Below are 19856 nucleotides of genomic sequence, written 5' to 3'. Positions count from 1 at the left end.
GATAAAAGAGCTCGATTGTGATTGTCCAATGTACTTTTCTGAATTTTATTAACCCTTTGAGGACCAAGGGACATATTTGTCCCATGTTTTTAATTGCCTGTATCATCTGATTAAGAACTCAAAATACTTCTTTTTTTTTTTGGTTTGAGTCAAAATATTAGTTCTTATCAACAAATGGATCTAGCTTTTTGATAGTTATTTCATGAAATGGCTTAGTTACAGCAAAGAACTGTACGAAAATAAAAATTGCTTCTTTTTTTTTTTCAATAAAAAGTAACCTAGTCAGATGTTATTGGATCATAATTCCTCCCCCAAAAACGACACAAGTAAATAAATAGTTTTATTTATTGTACTCATACATTCTTAAAGGGGGAAAAATATATACCGTATTTATCGGCATATAACACGCACAGGCGTATAACACGCACCTTCATTTTAGGTGGGAAGTTTCAGGGAAAAAAAAAGTAAAATTTAAAATGAAGAACTTTGAAGCAAAATAAGGGTCAGTGCCCATCAATGCAGTCTCCCCATTGCCCATCTGTAGCCTGATCAATGCCCATCTGCAGCCTCACAATTACCCATCAATGCAGCTTGATCAATGCCCATCTACAGCTTCACAACTGCCCATCATTGCTGCTTGATCAATGCCCATGTGCAGCCTCACCTTTGCCATAAATTCAACCTGATCAGTGCCCATCAGATTACTGCTGCCTCAGAGGGGACAGGGATGGGGTGGGACGAGTGCCATCAGCTTATATACAGCGCAAATCTGTTTACTCGGCAGCCTCTTTAACCTCCTTGGCGGTGATCCCAAGTCTGGCTCGGGTTGGGATTTCAGTACCATAAGCGGTAACCCCGAGCCAGACTCGGGATCGCATTGCTGGATACAGGGAGGACACAGGGAGAAGTTACTTACCTTGTCCCCTGGATCCAGCAATGTCCTCCGCGCTGTGTGATCGAGCTGTCCTCCGCTCGATTCACACAGTGCCCGAGTGCCGCCGAGCTCCGTTCCCTGCGACGTTAAGGCGCACGGGAGCAGAGATCGGCGCCAAATTCAAAAAAGCAAAAACATACAAAACACACACAGTACTGTAATCTTACAGATTACAGTATTGTATAAAAAATAAATTACACACCCCCTTTGTCCCTAGTGGTCTGTCCAGTGCCCTGCATGCACTTTTATATTATAAATACTGTTTTTTCTGCCTGGAATTTGAAGATTGCCCATAGCAACCAAAAACTGTCCCTTTATGTCAAAAGTGATTTTAGACCAACTAGAAAACATAATAATAAATTAGAATCACTTGCAGAATTGAGCGATAGCGATTTGTGGGGAAATTCGTCATCAAACACTAAATCTAATGACAGCGACAATTCTGCAAATTAGCAAATTTCTGTGTTTTTGGATTTGATTACATTATTGAACAATTTTTATTATTATTTATTATATTATAAATGTTATCATACCCGGGATGTCTGCTAGACTCTGGTTTGAACAGATTTAAGTGAGTTATTCCTAAGAATTGCAGGCCTACAATATAAAACGCCAAATTTCCATGCAAAATAATTGTACCGCTTTCAGCACCTAAAATCAGAACTAATAATACCGCCAGGGAGGTTAATACAAAGTTCTAAGATAGAGAGAACACTGGTCCAATGCCGGCCCAGGAGATGGGACTTCCTATTAGAGAGGCTGCTGAGTAGGAGATTCTCGCTGTATGTAATCCTGTCCCCTCCCTGTTCCCTCCTAGGCAGCCCAAATTTCAGTATTGGCGTATAACATGCACACAATATTTACACCCCATTTTCAGGGTGAAAAAGTGAGTGTTATACGCCAATAAATACAGTAATTATTTTTATGTTGATGACGGTAATCTTATGGTCCTCACAGGTAAATGTTCTGAATCATTCGTTAATTCACACCAACGGGTTTTGCGGTAATATAATAGGTAATTAAGCGTCTCGGCGTTACTTACAAAGCTCAGGTGCATATATTCATAGAAGCCATGGAAACCAATCAGTGTTTGCTTCAGAGTCCATTTACCCTTCAGTGTCTTAAAGCCCTGGGTCACAGATGACCTGCGGTTTTCCATTACAGACTGTAAGAGGTGAAGACTTGCTTGTCTAATACCTTGCACTGCGCCTTATGGAAAACTTTCTTAAACTGTCACAAGCCGCGGTTTTTACATCTGCCACAGCGGGCATCACAGAGCTTCACAGCAGCAGTTCAGTAGCAAATGATAGACAGTACTTTAGATGCTCTTTGCAGCACATTAAAACAGAAAGATTCTTCCGCCCAAACAGTTTGATAAATGAGGCCCTTTGGCAGCTTAAAGCATATGTCAAGGGAAAAGAAAAAAGGAAATATAGGCAGTAGATCTCTGCAATACATGTACATTTACCTGCATTTTACCCTTGTAAAGACCCGTTGATAGACCTGGGGTGAATGGTTCAGGCTTGGCAAAAATTTGGCCCGAACAACATCCAAATTTTTTGAGTGTTTGGCGGGTGTTTGCTTCGCCGAACGCCCTGCAATGCACGGCGCAGTGCATTCTGAGCCCTGATTGGGCAGAGCTTTGGGCACAGTAAATAGCAGTTTCTTAAAGTGATTGTAAATCCCTACAATCCACTTTTTGCTACAGTTAAGCCTATAATAAGGCTTAGCTTTAGCTACCCCAGATGCCATGCAGGTTTAGGAGATACCCCCTGTATCTGCATGTGCTGACGTCATGTGCCATTAACGGCGGCTCCCACGAGCATGACGGCATCGCGGCTCCGGAGCTGCAGTACCCGGAAGTAACTCCAGGAAGAAATGTCACCATGCAGTGCTGTGTAAGGGCACCACAGTGGGGGCTTTGATCTCAGGTGAGTATTACATAATGAGCTAGTATGCTATGCCTTTGTTTTGCATGTCTGTCTTACTTTTTTTTGTGGGTTTACAACCACTTTACGGAGCGGCCCAAGGAGCTGGCCACGGCTCCCTTAAAGTAATTGTAAAGTCTCTTTTTTTTAGTTAAAAATAACATAAAATATTCTACTTACCTGCCTTGTGCAGTGGATTTGTAAAGAGCAGCCCCGATCCTTCTCTTCTCAGGTCCCTCTTCTGTGCTCCCGACCCCTCCCTCTTGTTGAGTGCCCCCACAGCAAGCAGCTTTCTATGGGGGCACCCATACCGAGCCACAGTTCCCTGTGTCCACTTAGACACGGAGCCGCGGCCCGGCTCTGCCCCCTTTATCTCCTCATTGGCTGACTGACTTTGACAGCAGAGGGAGCCAATGGTGACGTGCTGCTGTCTCAGCCAATGAGGAGGGGAGTCTCAGGTAGCCAAGACAATCCTACAACATTGCTGGATCTAGAGGGACCTCAGGTGAGTATTAGGGGGCTGTTGTACACAGGTGTTTTTTTTATCTTTATGTTTAAAATCTTCTGCCTGTACAATCACTTTAACAACTAATGATTCAGCTGTCAGTGGGCTTTCCCACGAACAACTGAATAAAAAAAAAAGTTTTTTCTTCTTAACAGCAGAAACGGGCAGGAATATACAACAAAATTTGGTAAAGTTTGTGCAATATACTTTGACCACCCAGAGGGTGGTCAATAAATATGGGGATACTCTTTAATAAGCATTGCAGTATCGGCGGGGACTGCAAAGGTAAAAAAAAATCCTGGAGTTTGAACTATCTTTCTCTCTGTAACATAAGGAGGAGGTGTCTTGTAGTCCTCAGAGATAGCAAAGAACAATGCAACTGGCACAGTATCAGTAGTTTCAAAACAATCCCTTCAACTTTAAAAGTTAGATTTTTATGTAAAAAAAGGGACATACTAAAACATTTAATGTGAAAATGGCTTAATGTAGCTTAACGTGTAATAAAGCGCCTAAACCTCAATTAACCTGAAACTTTGCACAGCCTAAGTTTTTACCTTTCAAAACCTATCCAAGAAGTTTCATGCAATTCGGTGTTCCACAAGGCAAACTAGGGACATTAACCTTGTTTTTTGGGAGCTTACTGTGGCTTAACATACAAAAAAGACTATAAATGTTAACCGATTCCCCCCTAACTTCACACAATAGAAGACTCTAACCATGCCAATATATTCTGAAAATATCAGCTCATTTGGTAAAACACATCAAAAGTTATTCACATTAAACTATATTTTACCATGCTAAAACATTCAATGTAAAGAGCTTAATGTACCATAATGTGCCAAAACCTCAATCAACTGCCCTGAAACTTTGCCCAGCCTAATATCTCAACTTCCCAAACCTATCCAAGAAGTTTCATGCGATTCCATGTTCCACAAGACAAATTAGGGACAAAAAAGACCTTAAATGTTAACCAATGTCTTAATTTAGCTTAACGTGTAATTAAGTACCCAAACCATCAATTGCCCTGAAACTTTGCACAGCCTAAGTTTTTACCTGTCCAAACCTATCCAAGAAGTATCCACATTAAGCCATTTTCACATGAAATGTTTTAGCATTGTAAAACATAGCTTAACGTGAATAACTTTTGGTGTGAATAACCAAATCAGCTGAAATTTTCAAAATATTTTAGCATAGATAGAGTCTTCTATTGTGTGAAGTTTGGGGGAAATTGGTTAACATTTAAGGTCTTTTTTGTACGTTAATCCACATTAAGCTCCCAAAAAATAAGTTTAATGTCCCTAGTTTGCCTTATGGAACACCGAATCGCATGAAACTTCTTGGATAGGTTTGGGAAGTTGAAATCTTAGCCTGCGCAAGGTTTCAGGTCAGTTGATTTATATTTAGGCACATTATGGTACATTAAGCTCTTTACGTTAAATGTTTTAGCACTGTAAAATATAGCTTAATGGGAATAACTTTTGATGTGATTTACCAAATAAGCGGACATTTTCAGAATATATTGGCATGGATAGAGTCTTCTATTGTGTGAAGTTTGGGGGAAATTGGTTCTCATTTAAGGTCTTTTTTGCACGTTAAGCTCCCCAAAAAACAAGCTTAATGTACTTAGTTTGCCTTGTGGAACACCCAATCACATGAAACTTTTTGGATAAGGTAAAAAATTAGGCTGTGCAAAGTTTCAAGGCAATTGATTGAGGTTTAGGCACTTTATTACACGTTAAGCTACATTAAGCCATTTTCACATTAAATGTTTTAGTATGTCCCTAAAAAAAATATAGAATGTTTAGGTTTGCTTACTAGTCGACCAAGTAAAATCTGATGAGCAGGAGTACCACTTGAATCTGGCTGATGCGCCCACGAGAATACAAGTACCACATGTTGAGAATATCACATCATAAAGCACATGCAAAATAAATATGACAGGACCTTGAATGATACCAAGGAAGAAATGTATTTTCCCAACAGCAAAATTTGTTTTTGGTGCTGTAGATAAAGCCTACCCCTAGTAACCAACCTTTGGTCTAGTGCACAAAATAGGTAATCCAAAAAAAAAAAAAAATAATAATAAAAAAAAACTGCATAGGTTTCAGTAAATGTATGCTATTTGGGTCCTTGTAACTAAGATACCTAAAAATATTCATGACAATTTAATACAAGAATTGTAAAAAACAGCCAGAGATGGGCTCAGAGAAGTTCATGAGACAAGTAATGAAAGAGATTTGAACTTTACATGGAGTCGTGGTGTTAATTTTTTTTTTTTTTTTAAAGTAAAGAAATTTATAAAGCAGCGACAAAGGGCACTGCATGAACTTTTGTACTCTCACTAAAAGTTCTGGACAGAAAATTTGTTACATATCCCTACAGCCTCATATCCACAAATTCTAAGAAATAATTGAAACCATAAGTCTGCCTATAAGATATAATAAACTGTTGCATCCACAGCAGCAATGTAAAGTACACCCATTACATTTAAATAATAGCAGCAGCCATTTTGTAGGCTGAACCACTGTCACCACCCCATGCATATTAAGAATATTATGGGGTTGGGGGGGTTCTGGTCTCAAATTGCAATAGTGACACAATATGATGCCTATGGTGCTCTTTGCACCTTCTCAGTAAGGTTGGCCATGGTGGGATTTTCTAAAAGCAGTGAACCTGTGTGCAAGATCGTAAGTTGGGCCCTCCTGCCTGAGAAAATGAAAGTGTGGTGCGTGCAGCGCACCCTGGCAAAAATGGGTTGTGGTTTTCATTGCTCTGAATATTGTCCATGGCTTAAATTGGTGCAGAGTTCAGGGATCCGTAGTAAGGCAGAGATCAGTAATAAGGGGTACAGCGTTCAGGGGACAGTAGCAAGTGAGGCAGAGTTCAGGGGTCAGTAGTGAGGCAGAGGTCAGTAAGAGGTGGTACAGATTTTAGGGGTCAGTATTAATTGAAGCAGAGTTCAGGGGTCAGTATTAATTGAGGCAGAGTTCAGGGGTCAGTAGTAATTGAGGCTCAGTTCAGATGTCAGTAGTAATTGAGGCAGAGTTCAGGGGTCAGTATTAAATGAGGCAGAGTTCAGGGGTCAGTATTAATTGAGGCAGAGTTCAGGGGTCAGTAGTAATTGAGGCTCAGTTCAGATGTCAGTAGTAATTGAGGCAGAGTTCAGGGGTCAGTATTAAATGAGGCAGAGTTCAGGGGTCAGTATTAATTGAGGCAGAGTTCAGGGGTCAGTATTAATTGAGGCAGAGTTCAGGGGTCAGTAGTAATTGAGGCAGAGTTCAGGGGTCAGTATTAAATGAGGCAGAGTTCAGGGGTCAGTAGTAATTGAGGCAGAGTTCAGGGGTCAGTAGTAATTGAGGCAGAGTTCAGGGGTCAGTAGTAATTGAGGCAGAGTTCAGGGGTCAGTAGTAATTGAGGCAGAGTTCAGGGGTCAGTATTAAATGAGGCAGAGTTCAGGGGTCAGTAGTAATTCAGGCAGAGTTCAGGGTCAGTGCAAGTCAGACAGATTTTAGGGGTCAGTAGTAAGTGAGGCAGAGTTCAGGGGGGCGACAGTGATGCATGGTTCAGGAGTCAGTAGTGATGCAGAGTTTAAGGGTCAGTAGTGAGGCAGAATTCAGGGGTCAGTACATATCGCTCACTGTGTTTATTAAGCAATGGCTGGTAAATATTACATCTAATGCATTTATGGGTTCCCAAACTTCCCACTACCTCAGGTCCTGTGAAATATTTTAAAGTACCTAGGTGGTATCCCTTAGGATAGGTCAAATTTTTCTTTTTTAGTGGAACATATTGTGAAATTACAAAGGAAACCATGCCTTGTCTAGACCATGTTGTATTTTTTTAATGTTTTATATGAATTTGAATAAATTATGGAATTGTAACACAGGTGTAATATATAGCGTGGCACCTTAAAAGTCCCATATATTTGTTATCTGTTCATTATTTGAGGAATGGGGGTGCTCACCTGACAATACATACCAATATGCTTGGCAAACCTATATTGCTGTTTGCGCTCTTAAATAATCCATACAATGTCAATTTTAAAGTATAACAAAAGACAAAACTTTTTTAAGTTGTGGAGAGGGATTAGAACACTTGTCAGTTTTTATTGCTCTCTGTGCCCCCGACAAGGAGATTTATCCTCTCTATTTGTCCTGTTTTACTTTTGAAAGTGAAGTAAAAGAAAATCCACAGCCTTTGGCGCGTGTTTACATTCTGTGCCGCGAGGTTCACTCTTCTGCTCATTCCTGTGCATTACAGCTCTATAGACTTCTGAAGTTTAAGCTGTGATCTTCTGCTATGCCCAGAGCAGGTATCCCCTTTATGTTGTTTGTTCTAACCCAGCTTTTTTCAACCAGCATGCCTAAGAACCCTGGGGTGCCATCAGGTTTCTTCAGTGGTGCCTTGGAAAAATGCCTAAAAATTGCAACAAAACTGTATACAAGCAAGCGGGTGGATAAAGGCCGCCTTTCAGTTACACAAAGCCACAGGTTTTCATTGTGCACCATTACAACCTTCCAGCTACTGGTGTCCTAACAACCAATGATGTCATTGGTTGATAAGGAAGACATTTGTTGCCTATGCAGCATTCTTGTTTGAACCTCCCCTGGCCCTCTCTGTGAGCACTGGGGTCACATTAGCTGAATAAGTGAGAGAATCATTGCCGTACCAGTTAACACCAGTGTGCAATGGTGTAATTGCTCTGGTAGAATAAATGGTCTCTTTTGTTGGGTGTCCTATGTGTGTGGATGTTGCTGTGTTATGTAAAAAATATAGAATTTTTTTTTATATTTTAGAATGGGGTGCCTCCAGATTGTGCCTAATTTTAAAGGATGCCTTGGCTGTTCTAAAACTTCCAGATTTTAGAATTACTATCCAGTCCCCCGGAATCTAAATTTTTCTGCCCGATAGCAAATACAATTATCTGACTGGCTACATTAATAAAACATCTTTTTTTTCTGCACATTTTCATGTCTTCTCCTATGTCTTTAAAAGCCATTAGCTACATTCAGTCAAAGGCTCAATTGTCTCTTGGACGGACATGGTTCTCCATTTTGATGACATAGCTGAGTTCAGTCCCAGTAGGAAAGAGCACTTAAAACATATGGACAAAATTATGTCTATCATTAAATCCGTAGGCCTGGCTATTAACCTGGGAAAGTATGCACTTGCCCTTAATGAGATTGAGTACTAAGGATTCATTCTCTATAATGGCAAAATAAAACCAGACGCTATCAAGGTAACGGCTAATGATTAGGCTAAAACACGTTTTAAAAACAAGATGGTTGAGTGAACTTAGCTTTTAGTTAAAGTTAGCTTTTACACTCTTCTGTTTTTTTTTTCTTCATATCTCTCAAACCTCTTACATCTTCATGGACTGTATAAGCATTCTCCACTGGGTGAGACAATGAGCTTAGCTAGTACTTAGGGGGGTATCGAAGATCCTGGGACCCATTACTTTATGTACACAGTATATACTGAAATATTTTTACAAAACTCACTTCTATAGACTATTCCTTTGCCAGGAACATGGCAAAGGAAGGCGTATGTTAATACGCCTTCAAAAGTCAGGACTGAACATTTATCTTGAATTAACAAGTTTCTAACACTGTATGTGATTTTTGATCAGTAAATTATATTCATTCCAAAATTTAATGTTAAAAGCAAACAAAATGTTGAAGTCCTTTTGAAAGGCATTTGTCAAGTCATTGAATGTACTGACAATTTTTATATACACAATATTAAAAAAAAGTATTGGGATGCCTGCCTTTGCACACACATGAACTTTAATGGCATCTCAGTCTTAGTCTGTAGTGTTCAATATTGAGTTGGCCCACCCTTTGCAGCTACCGGTATAACAGGTTCAAGTCTTCTGGGAAGGCTGCCCACAAAGTTTAGGAGTGCGTCCTAAACCTTGACCATTCTTCCAGAAGCGTATTTGTGAGGTTAGGCACTGATGCGAATGAGAAGGCCTGGCTTGCAGTCTCCCCTCTAATGCATCCCAAAGGTGTCCTTTTGGGTTGAGGTCAGGACTTAGCCTGGCCTGCATAAGTTCCTCCACTCCAAACTCGCTCATCCATGTCTTTATGGACCCCGCTTTGTGCACCGGTCCAAATCATTTGGTGGAGGGGAATTATGGTATGGGTTGCTTTTCAGGGATTGGGCTTGGCCCCTTAGTTCCAGTGAAGGGAACTGTTATGACGTCAGCATATCAAGACATTTTGGAAAATGTCATGCTCCTAACTTTGTGGAAATAGATTTGGGAGGGCCTCTTCCTGCTCAGACATGACTGCACACCAGTGCACAAAGCAAGGTCCACAAAGACATGGATGAGTGAGTTCTGGATGGAGGAACTTGACTGGCCTATACAACCTGATAGAACACCTTTGGGATAATAGGAGCCCGGCCTTCTCATCCACATCAGTGCCTGACCTCCCAATTGCGCTTCTGGAAGAATGGTCAAACATTCCTATAGATTCACTCTTAAATGTTGTGGACAGCCTTTCCAGAAGAGTTGAAGCTGTTGAGCTAGTTGAAAAGAGTGGGCCAACTTAATAGTAAACCCTATGGACTAAGATTGGGATGCCATTAAAGTGGAGTTCCACAAAAAATGGAACTTCCGCTTTTACCCCCCGGTGCCACATTTGGCACCTTTCAGGGGGGAGGGGGGGGCAGATACCTGTCTAATTCAGATATTTTGCTCCCACTTCCGGGCATAGATACCAGAGCCACCCGTGGGTATCTACACCACTTCCGGCGCCTCCTTCATCCCCCGCTGTCTTCTGGGAGACACATGGGTCCCAGAACACAGCAGTGACCAGTGGGATAGCGCAGCGCGAGTTGCACATGCGCAGTAGGGAACCAGGAAGTGAAGCTGCAAGGCTTCACTTCCTGATTCCTTCACCAAAGATGGTGGCGGCAGCACCCGACAGCTGAGGGATAGATTTTAAAAAAGTCAGCAGCTGCAGTAATTGTAGTTACTGACTTTAAAAAAATAATAATTGGCAGACCTTAATTTTAAAGTTCATGTGCGTCCCAATTCCTTTGGTAATCTAGTGTATATTTATTCAAACATTCATTTGAAAATGTGTATACATACCTAATTGAAGGGCGCTCTAGTCCAGTCAAGTGATCGACTTTCAGTACCAGCTTTAGGGGAGAGGAAGGATAGCAGACAACGGATGCCTCATAGTAAATCTATGGATAATGTCACAGCCCAGGCTCTGCAGCCATTGTCCCTGCTGTCTCCACTCCCCTGAAAGCAGCCACTGAGACGTCCCCCTGAGAAAGCCACATGTCCATATGGCACAACGCATAGGGTAGGGGCCATTCTGGTGTCACATCACAGTGCACACGGCATATGAGTATTGAGGTAAACATATTATGCAGGATCATAACTCTCGGCCTAAGGCTTTTGACTTTATGCAGTATACAGTCTGGTGCACTCACAGCACCATGTAAATGTTCTGGACATTAGATATTATTTAAATAAAGTCTGGTAATTTTAAAGGATAAGCACTATGTATAGTTTTCTCTTTGGTGATGCGGATAAGTGGAAGTGAACCCAAAGGGAGGAGAGCAATAACCCAGAGGTATCCTTAACAGTGGGACATCATTAAAGATCCCAACAGTGGGAAAAATGCACATATACAGTGGGGAAAATAATGATTTGATACCCTGCAGATTTTGTAAGTTTGCCCACTTAAAAAAATATAGACCCTTCATTACTTTGTATCATACGTATATTTAAAATGATAGAGACAGAATATCAACCAAAAATCCAGAAACAAAACATATAAAACAAAAGCTACAAATTAAGTTGCAGTTCAGTGTGTAAAATAAGTATTTGATCTTCAACTCTTCTTCACAGATCTTCTCTAAATCCTTAAGGATTCTTGGCTGTCGCTTGGCAACTTGAAGTTTCAGCTCCCTCCATACATTTTCTATAGAATTATGTGCTGGAGACTGGCTAGGCCTCTCCATGACCTTAATGTGCTTCTTCAGGAGGCAGTCCTTTGTTGCCTTGGCGGTATGTTTTGGGTCATTGTCATGCTGGAAGACCCATCCATTACCCATCTTCATTGTTCTGGCTGAGGGAAAAAGCTTTGCATCCAAGATTGTACAATACATGGTCCTTCCTTTGGCCCCTCAATGTGGCAAAGTTGGCCTGTACCTTTAGAAAAGAAACAGCCCCAAAGCATGATGTTTCTACCTCCACGCTGGACTTTAGGAATGGTGTTCTTAGAGTCACAGCCAGCATTCTTAATTCCAAACACCACAAATTGAGTTAATGCTAAAGAGCTAAATTTTGGTCTCCTCTAAGCACAGGACTTTCTCCCAATCCTTGTTTGAATGATTTAGAAGTTCATTGACGTGCCTTCTTGAGGAGGGGGACAGGTTGTGTTCAGAGGAAAAAAAATGCTGACTATGACCCTAAGAACACCATCCCTACAGTCAAGCACAGAGGTGGAAACATTCTGCTTTGGGGCTGTTTCTCTGCTAAAGATACAGACCGACTTTGCCACATTAACGGGCCAAAGGACGAACCATGTATTGTAAAATCTTGGATGCAATCCTTTTTCCCTCAGCCAGAACAATGAAGATGGGTCATGGATGGATCTTCCAGCACGACAATGACCCAAAATATAACGCCAAGGCAACAAAAGTGTGTCTCAAGAAGAAGCACATTAAAGGTCATGGAGTGCCCTAGCCAGTCTCCAGCTGTTCCCGCAGCCTCTCTGTGATCCTCCCCTCCCTGTGACAGCAGTACAGGGAGAAGTTGAAGGTGCTCCGCCCACATGGCCGCATTATTCATACACAGAGTACACCGAGCTCTGTGTATGAACTTTTGCGGATGTTGGCTTGTAGTTCTTAACCGCTTCCCGACCGCCTCACGCCGATATATGACGGCAGAAGGGCGCGTACAGGCAAAATCACGTACCTGTACATTGCCCTTTAAGAGGCAGCGGGGGGCGCCAATGGTAAGCTCCGTGAGTCCGGTCGCGGGTCCCGCGGACTCGATCGCCGCGGGCATACCCTCAATTACCTCACGGAGAGGAAGAATGTTCTGCCTAGCAACAAGTGACAGTGATCTGTAAAACATAGCCACACCCCCACAGTTAGCAACACACCCCTAGGACACACTTAACCCCTACACTGCCACCTAGTGGTTAACCCCTTCACTGCCAGTGTCATTTACACAGGAATCGGTGCATTTGTATAGCAATGATTGCTGTAAAAATGACAATGGTCCCAAAAATGTGTCAACAATGTCCGATGTGTCCACCATAATGTCGCAGTCACAATAAAAATCGCTGTTCGCCGCCATTTAAAAATGTATTTATTTATTTTTTATAAAAATGCCATAAACTATCCCGTTTTGTAAACGCTATAACTTGCGCAAACCAATCAATAATCACTTATTGCGATTTTTTTTACCAAAAATACGTAGAAGAATACGTATCGCCCTAAACTGAGAAAAAATTTTTTTTTATATATTTTTGGGGGATATTTATTATAGCAAAAAGTAAAAAACAAAATGCGTTTTTTTCAGAATTGACGAATTTTTTTGTTTATAGTGCAAAAAATAAAAGCCGCAGGGGTGATCAAATACCACCAAAAGAAAGCTCTGTTTGTGGGAAAAAAAGGACGGCAATTTTTCTTGGGAACCACGTCGCACGGCCGCGCAATTGTCAGTTAAAGTGACACTGTGCCGAATCGCAAAAAGTGCTCTGGTCAGGAAGGGGGTAAATTCTTCTGAGGCTGAACTGGTTAATGAACTACTACTAATGAACTACTAAAGCGATGTGAAGCACTGAGGTAGTTCATTAATTCTTCCTGTCAGTGTATCTGCTTGCCTATATGGGGATTTATGGCACCAGTGATCTGCTATTTCAGTGAACTTATCCTTTAAGGCAACCTCAAAAATAAAAAAAAATATTATATAACCCCACTCCTTTCTCCCCTTCTCACCTTAACTATTGTTTTACATTGGGTAAAGTGGTACTAAACACTATTACACCACATATACCTACAGGCAAGCCTATAATCAGGCTTACCTGTATATATTGTGAATATCTCCTAAACTTTCACTGTTTAGGAGATATTCAGAGTTCATGCAGCTGGCGTCGCCATCGACGCATGCACTCTGAAGGACCGGTATACAGTTCAAAGACTTTGCCGTAAACAGTGACGTCATTGCGCGCCTGGCCACTCATGCAGCCGGGGACTGCAAACCCCCCGAAGGAAGACCAGGGGAAATGGGAGCCCTCTCAGCTGTGACAATGCAGCAATGGAGGTCTTTGTTCTAAGAGAAGGGTCTCATAATGAGCGATTCTGAAGAATTCCTCTGATTGGAGGACGAAACGTGTCAATCAGGTGATGTCATCACATTATTCAATCCGGCAATGGAACCCACACACAAGCAGCAACATCTCTGAAAAGGGACTTGAAGATAGGCCAGCCGGCCTGCTCCGTCTCTGGATTGTAACCACTATTACCTAGAAAAACCTCTTTTGCAGCAACTTTATGTGAGGATAACTCTGAAGGATGGAAACAAAGCTCCGTGGCCATCATCCAACAGATCCAATCATTGGTTCACTGAACCCCAGCTTCATTGTAACAGCAAGTACTTTTTCTGGCAATTAGCCATTCATACAGTTTTAAATAACGCTGAATTGCTGAGATTTGACTGGAAAAACGATGATTTATTACTCTAGCCACTGTGAAGCTGATACATCTACAGATACTGTGATCTGTATCTATTAAAACAAAGAAATCTGCTGTCTTGAAAATTAAATCAAGATTCCACATCAGCAGTTCTTAATCCTCAACCCTTTTCAATTAAGGATCTAGTATTTACTGCTACCTTCACTGCGAAATCCTTAATGTATGGTTTGTACTACATAACTGCAACATTCTTTGATTATCATTTTCCTGTGGTTTGTCACAACCATTCCCTATCTATATTGAGGAAATACTTGTCGCTTTAAATCAATGACCGATTATAATACACATGATTATGAGGAGATACTACTTGCTATACACAGAAAGTTACCTCCATCAAGATTGATCAGTGTCTAGTTTGGACTCCAATTTTCGGTAGTATAGGAGCTTGATCTTGGTGATTAACCCCATCACTACTGGGCCCTTTCTTCTTCCTTCCCAGACCAATTTTCAGCTTTCAGCGCTCTCGCACTTTCAATGACAATTGCACGGTCATGAAACGCTGTACCCAAAATTAAATTTTTATTATTTTGTTCATACAAATAGAGCTTTCTTTTGGTGGTATTTATTCTTGACTCCGTTTTTTATTTCTTGCGATATTAGCAGAAAAAGAGCGGAAATTTTGAAAAAAACAACATTTTCTTCTTTCTATTTTAAAAGAAATCCAATAAAATTGAATTTTGTCATAAATTTAAGCCAAAATGTATTCTACATGTTTGTGGTAAAAAAAAAATCAGTTAAGTAATAATTGGTTTGTATGATCACAGACATATGTAGGCAAATGATCATGTACAGATGTGCGCAGGTGATCACAGACATATGTGTGCAGATAATCATTGGGACATATGTGGGGACATGTGTTTTTACTATGTGTGGACATGTGTTTTGGGGAAGTATGTTTCCTTCGTGTTTTTTACATTGTAGGGGCACTAGACTGGTGATCAGTGAGTAAACGCTGTAAAAAAAGAAAAAAAGCTCATACTCACTGATCACCAGCTGGCTTCAGCAATCCGCTCTCCTCTCCTCACCGACAACTTGTGTGAACCTAGCAACCAGCTCTGTATTTATATCACATGACGGCTGTGATTTGACAGGGGCGTCATGTGATCAAGAGGGCCGATGACAGAGCTTTCCTGCCGATCTGAGACACAGCGAGTCTGGGTGACACGAGCGCATCGGGATTGCGCCGCTGTGCGAACCCACGTGTGCGCGATCCCCCTGCTTCTGAAGGACGTTCCTGAACGCCCTCTCAGAAGGAGAGAGCACCCACCCGGCCGTTTATATACAGTGGCCGGGTGGGAAGTAGTTAACCACTTAAGCCCCGGACCATTTTGCTGGCCAAAGACCAGAGCACTTTGGGCACTGCGTCGCTTTAACTGACAATTGCGTAGTCGTGCGACGTGGCTCCCAAACAAAATTGATGTCTTTTTTCCCACAAATAGAGCTTTCTTTTGGTGGTATTTGATCACCTCTGCGGTTTTTATTTTTTGCGCTATAAACAAAAATAGAGCAACAATTTTGAAAAAAAGCAATATTTTTTGCATTTTGCTATAATAAATATCCCCCAAAAATATATATAAAAAAAATTACTTTTCCCTCAGTTTAGGACGATACGTATTCTTCTACATATTTTTGGTAAAAAAAAAAAAAATCACAATACGCGTTTGATTGATTGATTGGTTTGCGCAAAAGTTATAGGGTCTACAAAATAGGGGATAGTTTTATGGCATTTTTCTAAAAAAAATGTTTTACTAGTAATGGTGGGGATCAGCGATTTTTATTGTGACGGCGACATTATGGCGGACACGTCAGACAATTTTGGTGCCAATTTAGGACCATTCACATTTATACAGCGATCAGTGCCATTAAATTGCATTGATTACTGTGTAAATGTGACTGGCAGTGAAGGGCTTAACACTAGCTGGCGCTGTAGGGGTTAAGTGTGTCCTAGGGATGTGTTCTAACTGTGGGAGGGATGGGCTGTGTGTGACACATCACTGATCACCGCTCCCGATCACAGGGAGCTATGATCAGTGACAGTGTCATTAGGCAGAACGGGGAGATGCTTGTTTACATTAGCATCTCCCCGTTCTTCCTTTCCGTGAGACAATCGCGGGTATCCCCGCAGACATAGAGTCCGCGGGACCGGCAAGCCTAATCACAGAGCTCTGGGCCGGCGTGCGCGCACGCGATGGCACGGCTGCAAATTCAAAGGGACGTACAAGCCAGATATCCCCTTTGTGTTCAATACAAAATTTGCCAATTGCTACCTTTGCTCCCTGTGCACTTTATTAGTAACGGGAATTCCCATTCCCAGTTTTTTCATATCTGAGATAATTATCTTTATCATAGAATTTCCAGCATGTGGGCTGACAATCCAGATTGTCTTTTTAACAATGTTTTTATACATGTTATATGTTTTATGTTTTCTAGTATAAAGGTGTCTTATTTAGGAAGTCTGTCATTGATACAGATTTCAACAAATAAATTATTTGAATCAAACTGCTTGGTTTATGGTGCTTTTCTTTTCGATAATGCGCTTTCACTATTTCAATTTAATTTACATTATGACATTGCCTTGGAGGAATTTCCTTTTTTTTTTTCTTTTTTTCTTTTTTCACCAGGTGTGGTTTTCTACCGCTTTAAGGTTAAAGCAAAATAACAATTTTTAGCAGCAGGCAGCAGTGAGTGTGAAATCCGTAACTGCAAATGTCTCATAAAAGCTCAGAAGATGTGGTGTGAACCCTTCACATGACTATACATAAGTTTTCCGGGAAAGCCATTTTACATGAATTTCACAGTTAAAGTGATAAACAACAATGGTTTAGTAATCATCCTGCAGAATTTGAATATTTGGTACTTACGTAAATGAGGATTAATTGGAGCTGAAAAGCAAGAATAAAAAGAGATTATTACCATGTGTAAAACATCTCCTTCATCTTCAACTATCAAAAGCCACACATTTTCATTTACAAGATATAGATTATATATATAGACCTCTTATGCCCCGTACGCTCGGTCGGACTTTCCGACGGAAAATGTGCGATCGGATCATGCTGTCGGAAAATCCGATCGTGTGTGGGCTCCATCAGACTTTTTCCGCCGGAATTTCCGACACACACAAAGTTTGAGAGCTGGATCTAAAATTTTCCGACAACAAAATCCGATCGCAGAAATTCCGATCGTGTGTAGACAATTTCCGACGGACAAAGTGCCACGCATGCTCAGAATAAACTAAGAGACGAAAGCTATTGGCTACTGGCCCGTTTATACTCCCGACGTACGTGTTCTACGTCACCGCGTTCAGAATGATCGGAAATTCCAACAACTTTGTGCGACCGTGTGTATGCAAGACAAGTTTGAGCCAACTTCCGTTGGAAAAAATCTGATGGATTTTGTCGTCGGAACGTCCGACCGCGTGCACAGGGCATTAGTCTTAGGCGTTGAATCATTTCTGTAAACAAAACACAGCTAATGTTTTGGAAAACGTTAAAGTATAACTAAAGGCAAAACTTTTTTTTTTAAGTTTTGGATAGATTGGAGAGGGATTAGAACACCTGTCAGTTTTTTTTAAATTTTATTTTTTTATTGCTGTCTGTGCCCCCCGTTAGGGAGATTCACCCTCTATTTATCCGGTTTACCATTATCATTGAAAGTGAAATAAAAAGAAAATCCCAAATTTTGAAAAAGTTATGGAGGGGAAATCTTCCAATAGGGTCCCCAAGGAATTCCCTTAATTTTCAGCAATTTCATCTCACTTCCTGTTTGGCCAAAGGACAGGAAAAGAAGGGAAATATCTGCAATGGGACACAAATAGCGAAAGAAAAACTGTCAGGGGTTATAAACCTCCCTTGCTCTATCCAAAAATGAAAACAAAATTTTTTGCCTTTAGTTCTACTTTAACCCTTTAGCTGCCAGAGCTGTTTTCACTTTTTTTTTGTTTCTTTGCACACATGTTTAAAAAAAATCACTTTAGGCCTGAAGTTTACACAAAACCTACACAGATTATATACTTTCTGAAAGCAGATATCCTAAAGAACAAAATAGTGGTGGATCCAATTTTTTATATCGCACTATATTACAGCAAAGGTCTAGAAAATGTGAGTAAAAAACACACTAACGTGAATTTTAGGGCATACAAATGCAATAAATGACCCACATTTTTGGTAAAATACAAAAGATGAGTTTGCACCGAGTAAATAGATACCCAACATTGATAGTAATAAATTAATGTAGTGCTATGTATTATTGAATAGAAAATTTAAGGTGCAAATCTCTAATGTTGATGAATCCTACACATAAATAATAAATAGTCCATTAAATGAAATTAAGAACACAAATCTCTTCTTATAATCCGTGTTCCCACACAATTCCACCACAGTGATATTCGCCACCAGTACAAATGCCCTCTCACCTCCCAGATGAGTTAAAACTCATAAGTGGATCTACCCACGGGTCCTTTACTCTCTCTTCTGCCCTGTACAGGCGGTCGGACTTCCAGATGGAAGATGTGCGATCGGATTGTGTTGTCGTAAAATCCGATCGTGTGTGGGCTCCATCTGACTTTTTTTCATCTGAATTTCCAACACACAAAGTTTGAGATCTGGATATAAAATTTTCAGGCAACAAAATCCGATCGTTTAAATTCCGAATGTGTGTAGACAATTTCGATGGACAAAGTGCCACGCATGCTCAGAATAAATTAGGAGACGAAAGCTATTGGCTGCTGGCCTCTTTATAGTCCCATCGTACGTGGTTTACGTCACCGCGTTCAGAACGATCGGATTTTCCGACAACTTTGTGCGACTGTGTGTATGCAATACAAGTTTGGGCCAAAATCCGTCCTTAAAAATCCGATGAATTTTGTCGTCGGAATGTCTGACCGTGTGTACAGAGCATTCCTCTTCATTTGTACTGGTGGTGGTGTGCACTCCTTCTGAGGACAAATACCAGTGTGGTGGAATTGTGTGGGAACACGGATTAAAAGAAGACATTTTCGTTTTTATTTTCATTTAATGGACTATTTATTATTTATGTGTAGGATCCATCAACATTAGAGATTTGGACCTTAAATTTATATTTAATATACTTAGCGCTACATTAATTTATTACTATCAATTTTGAAACTAGTGTGGTGTATCACTTGGAATGTTGAGCAGCTGTGCGCGTTTATAATAAGGTAACAAAATTGACTCGGTATTATATCACTGTTTTACCTCACAAGATACCCAACATGCCAAACCTTCAATTTTTGCGTGCCCGTGAAATGGCATCAAACTTCAGTACCCGATAATTTCAATAAACGACGCTTCAAAAGCCCCCCCCCCCCAAAGGTATCAGTTTAGTGTTACGGAGGAGATCTGGTGTTAGAAATATTGTTCTCACTCTGGCATGTATGGCGATATTCAACATGTGTATCGCAATCAACGTTTCCATGAGTAGGCAACCCACCGCATGCGTTTACGTTTGTGCGTGTGTACATGTGAGGGTTTAAAATTTGTGCGGGGGGGATTTTATGTACTTGGGTATAACTTTATTTTTTGCAAAAAAATAAAAAACTTTTTTTTACTTAAATTTTTTTCATCATATGGGGACACCGAGAGCTAGACATTGAGCTTTCCGGTTCACAATAAGAAGGTGGAGGAGAGCAGACATGCATTTGCTCTTCTCCTTACCCGCTACCCGCTGGCACCCGGGTCCGTCGATAGGCAATCGGTAAGCATGGCAGAAAGCTGCGGCGAGGGGTGTGTGAGAGATTTGGCAG

The 19856-nt window shown here is 40.9% G+C and overlaps 1 protein-coding gene across 2 annotated transcripts in view; it reads right to left on the bottom strand.

Moving 5' to 3' along the window:
* MDGA2 (MAM domain containing glycosylphosphatidylinositol anchor 2) overlaps positions 1–19856 on the bottom strand; it is a 1078966-nt gene that overhangs the window by 67419 nt on the left and 991691 nt on the right. For both annotated transcript variants that reach the window (XM_077463546.1, XM_077463547.1), the window contains exon 12: positions 16957–16977. In XM_077463546.1, the coding sequence (XP_077319672.1) occupies positions 16957–16977 (21 nt within the window). The remainder of the gene's footprint in view (positions 1–16956; positions 16978–19856) is intronic.

The sequence above is a fragment of the Lithobates pipiens genome, unplaced genomic scaffold (genome assembly GCF_037356315.1).
Source record: "Lithobates pipiens isolate NorthernLeopardFrog02 unplaced genomic scaffold, aLitPip1_a1.2 Scaffold_30, whole genome shotgun sequence".
Classification (NCBI taxonomy): domain Eukaryota; kingdom Metazoa; phylum Chordata; class Amphibia; order Anura; family Ranidae; genus Lithobates; species Lithobates pipiens.
Note: the sequence above shows the minus strand (reverse complement) of the source record. Positions and strands in the feature narration are given on the sequence as shown.